Source organism: Nicrophorus vespilloides, unplaced genomic scaffold (genome assembly GCF_001412225.1).
Source record: "Nicrophorus vespilloides isolate i.1.1-1 unplaced genomic scaffold, Nicve_v1.0, whole genome shotgun sequence".
Taxonomy (NCBI): Eukaryota; Metazoa; Arthropoda; class Insecta; order Coleoptera; family Silphidae; genus Nicrophorus; species Nicrophorus vespilloides.
In genome coordinates this window covers 79,539-86,260 of record NW_017099969.1, presented here as the reverse complement: position 1 = coordinate 86,260, position 6,722 = coordinate 79,539, and the positions used below count along the sequence as shown (strand labels likewise).

The window sequence follows — 6,722 nt, the reverse complement described above, 5'->3', positions numbered from 1 at the left end:
AGCCAAAAAACGGATACCACCCTCCCCCGACTCGTATGCAACCAAACTATCACCATATTATTCTTCCTGTTGCTACCGAAGAATGGATGATTACCCTTAATACCCATTGTACCCAGATCCAGATGGCATCTTCAAAAGTTCGATTGTATCCAAACATTCCTCAATGCACAATAGAAACAATATCTTCATTTGTATAAACAGGGTGACCCATGAAGTCATTTTGATGCGGTGTTCATCTTCAACAAACACAACTTGATGACATTCTTTTGAAATAATATTCAACAAAATAAATTGATTTTGCTTGATTCGTGTTTTTGTTTATGTGATTTCAAAGTTTTAACAATAAATGTAATTATATTAAATTAAAAAAAAACATGTTAAATACATAACTTGGAATTTCATTTGTATAAACAGGATGACCCATGAAGTCATTTTGATGCAGTGTTCATCTTCAACAAACACAACTTGATGACATTCTTTTGAAATATTATTCACCAAAATAAATTGATTTTGCTTGATTCGTGTTTTTTTTTTGTATGTAATTTCAAAGTTTTAACAATAAATGTTATTATATTAAATTAAAAAAAAACATGTTAAATACATAAGTTGGAATGTAAAAACTAAATGTTTTCTTGGTAAAGGTAGAATGTTGGATGAAGTAAACTTAATAATTTTAAGTATTAAAAATATCATTTTTTATTTTATTTCGCAAAATTTCGTGTTTTTTTTTTTGTATATTTTATCAATCATTTTATATAAACATTGGCATGCCGTTTGAATCTCAGCAAAAATATAAATCTTATATACACATATAAACCATTTTTCACCTATACATAATATATCTCTAGTTAGACTAGTATCACAAGAAAAAAAAGGTAATAACACTGGAACGATACAAAAAAATAACAAAACATATAAACGACAGCACAGTATACTACTACTCTATAATGTACGAATTATGAATTGGTAACATATGATAAAAGGGATTGATTATGAAGGGGGTGGATCGTCGCTGTAATCTCTCGCTAGAAACAGCTCCATGAGGTCTCCCACGGTAATAGTATCGTTGGGTTGTGCACATAGGATCCCGCTGCTGATAAATAGAAGTGCCAACACGATGCTTAGCACTGCACAGCATATACTCACCACGCCCAACGTCCGTCCTCGACGGAGGACCTGCAGAAAACTATCCGAACGGCTGAGGAAGTTGAAATCAATTGTATCATAATCGTCGTTTTTTTTATGCTACTATTTACCTCGAAGGGCTTGGAACCTCGGCGTGAAATTCCGATACCGATACCAGCTCTTGGTGAAGATTTGTGTACCGCTGCAATTTCAGCGTCAGAGCGTCCAGCTTCTTTCGCAAGGTGGACACGTAGTTGATCATAAGGTTGATCGCCCTTAGCATTCGATTCTCCTGCTTCAAACCACCTAACAGCTCTGCCGACCGGGAAAGATGTAACCCATCCACCAGCAGCTGCTCTACCTGCAGAAAACCTCAGCTTTAACATACGAACTTTTTTCTATATCATCGCGTAATTACCTTTCCTTCCGCTAGCTTTAAAGATTCCCCTTTTAGGTGCCTTTGCAGGAAGCATTTGAAATCTTGAAACAACGTCGTCATTTCCAATTCGGACTTGTTCAGTTCTGCCGATTGCTTTTCGCAACGTTGTTTTATTGTGTTGCTTTCCATCGTAAACTGCAGTACGAATGTCATAAACTTCTCTTCCAACTCCGAGTCTGTTAAACTCTCGCGTCTAAAATCCATACGGCGTCTTAGTTAAATATACTCTATATAGAAAATAAATCAACTCACTCAAAATTTTCGAAACTTTGACCGGTTCCGTTCAAGGCAAACATTGGTCTGTCTCCAGTTTCCGCGTCTTCATAGATCGTGTTATTTACTTCCTAGAATGCAAAACATAAATGAATATGGAAACACTTGAAATGGAGTTTAGGGATGTGCGAGAGGAGACGGGCCAACGTTTATTGAAAACAAAACATGAGTGTAACTCACTTGGTGATCATCCGACGAATTGATTTCTTCTATAGAAACACTACTATTGGAGACCGTGTCCACGTATTGACCGCCAGCACTATCTGGACTGAGCTGCCTGCTGTCGTTGTTAGTAACAAAGTCTTGTTTATCGTTGTTTGCAGTCAGAGTATAATCGGCTAAAGATGTATGCGATATTTCCTGTTCCACCGATGGACTGTCCGGACTCACTGGTCGCGCCAACAGAGTTGGAGGTTTCAGTGTAAAACCTGAATTACTCGTGCTACAGAAAAAAAAAAATTTAATAGGAAATTCGAAAAATATTGCATCTCCTAATTTACCAATTAGCGGGAACCGAAAAGGAGAACACTGTTTTGCGCTCTAATAAATGAACTAGATCGATGAAATCTATTTCACCCTTAAAAATGAAATGATTTAAATCTTAAGATTGCAGCCATTATTATTATTATTAAAACTTACCAAACGCTCAAGCATATTTATAATTAATTGAACTTCGATTTTCAGAAGGAACAATTCTTTATCTATCAGTCTGTCGTAGTTGCGATCAGAGAGCACATGCTCGTCGTTGTCGATTTTATCAAGAACGTCCTCCATGGATGGGATTTTTTCCAGGACGTATCTCCATTTCTTCACGAAGTTAAAGATTGACCTACACACTCAATAAATTAATATATTTTTTTGTTTAACCACTCTCTACGTTACCTCCGTAACCGATGTCTATTATCAAAGATGATCACATTTGTAGAAGCAGAATCCTTCTCCAACTTCATTTCATTATCTTTCACCAAATTCGCCAGTTTCTGCTTCCACTCGACGCTCAATTTATCCTTTTCCTTTCGCTCCTTCTCCAGCAGCTCTTGGAAATAAATCACTTTATCCTCAAGCTTATCCAATTTATATTGCAAGCGGCCGTGTTTATTTCTCTTGCTATCCACGTTTCTTGAATGCTGCGGCCGCACATCATCTTCGCTCAACTCCTCTTTACTGGACTGCACGAGCTCCCTCTCCTTCATATCTAATCTCTCTCGCAAATTTAGTATTTCCAGATCCTTCGAACGCAAATCACCATTGAGCTTTGTCAGTGAATTCTCAAAGTTTGTCCTGTGGAATTCTAATACGCAACTTTGACTCTCCAAGTATTGCGACAAAACTGTATCGTAATTAGTAAACATTGTAGGTTCTTTCCGACAGTCCAAGCATTTATAGGAACTCGTCGAAAGAATCTCCTTAAGTTCGCGACTGCAACAAGAGAGATATTCGAGGATCTTCTGACGATCCGCAGTGACATCGGACAGTTCAATGCGTAACGAAGTATTTTCGTTAACAAGAAAAGACATATTATGACAATGCTTGGTGAATTCTTTCTCCAGCACATCCATGTCCATTTGAGACCTATCAATATGTTTTCCCACATCTTCCAATTTCTGAAAACATTAATTGTTAATATAAATCATGCAAAATATGATAAACTTAAACAGTACTTTGACGTAATATTGCTTATCTTCTACAGCGTTGCAGAGGAGTTCATTCAAATTCTTGTTCCGAGATTCCAGCTCAACAATTGTTTCCGATAGCCGCTTCCTGAAAGAATCGGCCTCCGTTTGTCGCATAATCCAACTGCTGTTTTCGTTGTGCAACCTGTCCAATTTCATGTTGACTTCGTGCATTTCTGATTTGAATTTCCTACTGTTGACGTCGATTTCGCGCTGCAACTGTTCGATCTCGCGCACTTTCTCGCAATTCAGTTTCTCTAGACGATTCACATTCTCTTGATGCAATGTAGTATCAACATTATAACGCTCTAACAACGAATCAAAGCTAGTTTGCAACTTGTCGTAATCATCTTCCAGCATGCTGTGTATATTTTCTAATTGGGATAACTTATTTTTTGAATCGTTGTGTTGATCTACTTCCGATTCCAATTGATTAGCAAGATGAGCAATCTCTGATTGGAGTTCTTTAAATCGATTGTCCGTGTTCGTTTTGTATTCCCGTAACTGCGCGAGTTCGATTTGTAACTGTTCGTTATCTTTGACTAAACCGTCGTAGTTGGAAATGTTTTCGTTCTGTATATTGGCTAGGTCCGTAGTCAGGGTTCGAATTTTCTGCGAATTCGTATCGTTTGCCGCCTGAAGCGTCTCTTTTTCGATCAATATTTTATTGTAATTCTCCACCAATTCTCTCCATTTATCGCTGATACCCTGGAACTCTTTCAGCTTATTTTCTAGATCTGCGTTATTGCCAACCAACTGCTCTATTTTGACTTTGTCCTCGGCTATTTGTTTTTTAGATTTATCGGAATCGGCACGCAAAAGATTGATCAAAAGTTCGTTCTTCTGCTGTTCGTTGAAGTCGTTCTGTACGCTACTATCCAAATCGTGTTTGTCGTCTGACATCAATTGATCTTTAAACTGAATCAATTGTTACGTACATTAGTATTTAATTAATAATATCATTAGCAAACCTGTGATAATTCGGACTGCAGACTCTGATGTGGAGATTGATTGGTGGCTATCTGAAGTTTCAACATGAACTCTTCCTCGCTGCTGCTGTCGTTGTTGCGATTAGGTGGAGTTCTACCAATTATGAAGATCGGTGGCGGCGAATTAACAACTTCGTCGTCACCTTTAGGCACATGGAAGGGTTTATAAGGTATAACATCTTTGCATGTATTTGAGTTCGTGTGGTTTGTGCATTGTGTAGGTGTAAGCGTTTGAATCTCCTTGACATCTCCAGGAACCGACCTATCCAAAATTATGCTGTGATACTTCCTGCGAGCGTAGGGACTGTCGATGTTGAAGAACTCGAATCTATCAGTGGAGACGGCCGGAACGAATGGTACTTGAGTGGCGCTTGTATTGGAATGGTGAACGGATGTGTTGTGTGGCGATTTCTGTTGAATGAGAATTGAAGAATTTTTATACTCACTAAAAGAAGCCGAATGCCTTCTCGACGAATTTTTCATCTTTTCATGAAGCATTCTTTCCAACTTATTCTTCTCAACCTGCAGACACTGAAAACGGATTCAATTTGATCAATCGTACATTAACGTTTCACAAAGCATACCTCGATTGTATCTTTATAATCATCAATGATTTTCTTATGCTCATCCACTTCCTTCATAATATCCATATTGATTTGCTCCAGTTGCGCCATTTCTTTGTCTTTATAGTTTTGCTCAGTCTGTAACTCTATAAACGATCTCCTAGTCTCTTCCATTTTCGCAATGATGCGAACGTTTTTCTCCTCACACTGCACTTTCTGTAAAACAATAAGAAACAAGAACTTCAAAAAATAAAACCTTTTCAAATTACGCGAATTTACTTCTTTTTCGATATCTTTAACTTGCTGCTTCAAATTGGCGTTTTCCTTCTCCATACTGCTCAACTGCCTGACCAGTTTGTCCAATTGTTGTTTCGCATTCAAAGACGCATCGCGCAAATCTTCGCAGTCCGTCCTTTCTTTCTGCAAATTCTCATTCACTTCGTGTTCACTGAAAACAAAGTCACCTCAATCACGGGAAACAACAGAAAATCGAATTGGACTCACTGCGTTAACAGTTTGTTAATTTTTTTCAATTCCGCTTGAAGAATTTCATTTTGCTCTTCTGCATTGCCCAGCTGCAATTTCACACGCGACAATTCATTCGCTCCTTTGCGATTCTGATGCACGAGTTCATTGATCTGATCTTCGTAAAACGTCTTATCCAGTGCACCACCTAATTCAAACAATTAGAACAAATTTGTTAGTTAATTACTGTTGGCTTACCTTGTGTATTGTTCAAGAAACTTGTTTGCAGTGACTTGTTTAATTCCACATATCCTCTTAGAAATCTATTACCAAAACTGGATCGAGGAGTGGATTGCACATAGGGAACAAACTGGTTGTCATCAAATTTTCCCATTTCAATGCTGCAAATTATTTGTATTAAATATACAACTATGTATAAATTAAAAATTATTAGTTATTTACTTTGGGGTCATATTAAGAAAGTCAGTTTCTTTTGAATTGGATGCCTCCTCATTGACTTTCTTGGCCCATTCAGTCATCACATTGTAGAAGAATGAGCTGGATATTAAAGGATTCACATTTTCAGGATCAAGAGCTGCCTGCAACTCTAGCAATTCAGACCTGCAAAAGAAAATAATATTAGCTTTATGCTCTATAGAAATTTGCATGAAACTTACTCATGGTCTGGCATAAATGGTTTTATAAACTCGACTAGATTGGAAACCAGCACTTTGTTGATGCCATCCATGTCACAGGACAGGTATATATCCTTCATTGCTTTACTAATTGTTACATCTTAAAAAGAAAAAGTTGAGAAAAGTTGTTCCAATTGGGTTAAACATTAAACAAAAGTTATTCTACCTTCATTTTCCAATACATTGTCTTCGTTCTCCATAATTGATTACTCAATTATTCCACTAAAGCCCGCATAAGAATATCCACTAATTTACAACAACGCTGGTGATTACAAAAAAATAACAATTCCAAAAAAGAATTTCCGTCTTTCAAATTTCGAGTGAAATTTTGACAGATTCGGACGTTATTTTTGGCGGCAACTACAAATATATCAAATGTTTTGAAACTATAAACATTTACCTCATTTGTTTAAGCTCTGCTAAAATTAATCCATTATATCGATAAAGATTAATAATTCTTATACCGATTTTACTTACCCTTCGAGGGTTAATGTCCCTCC

The 6,722-nt window shown here is 37.1% G+C and overlaps 1 protein-coding gene across 1 annotated transcript; it reads right to left on the bottom strand.

The window, feature by feature from the left end:
• Positions 1-709: 709 nt before the first annotated feature.
• On the bottom strand, positions 710-6,649 carry LOC108566401 (reticulocyte-binding protein 2 homolog a-like). The gene is made up of 17 exons (XM_017926262.1): positions 6,389-6,649; positions 6,205-6,322; positions 5,990-6,148; positions 5,786-5,928; positions 5,567-5,735; positions 5,342-5,510; positions 5,084-5,278; positions 4,482-5,030; positions 3,499-4,428; positions 2,720-3,441; positions 2,477-2,666; positions 2,338-2,414; positions 2,018-2,279; positions 1,817-1,908; positions 1,544-1,757; positions 1,257-1,486; positions 710-1,198 (listed from the first exon to the last, which is right to left on the bottom strand). Exons 1-17 carry the CDS (start codon positions 6,420-6,422, stop codon positions 991-993), a joined length of 4,461 nt encoding a protein of 1,486 aa, XP_017781751.1. The 5' UTR covers positions 6,423-6,649; the 3' UTR covers positions 710-990.
• Positions 6,650-6,722: the final 73 nt, after the last annotated feature.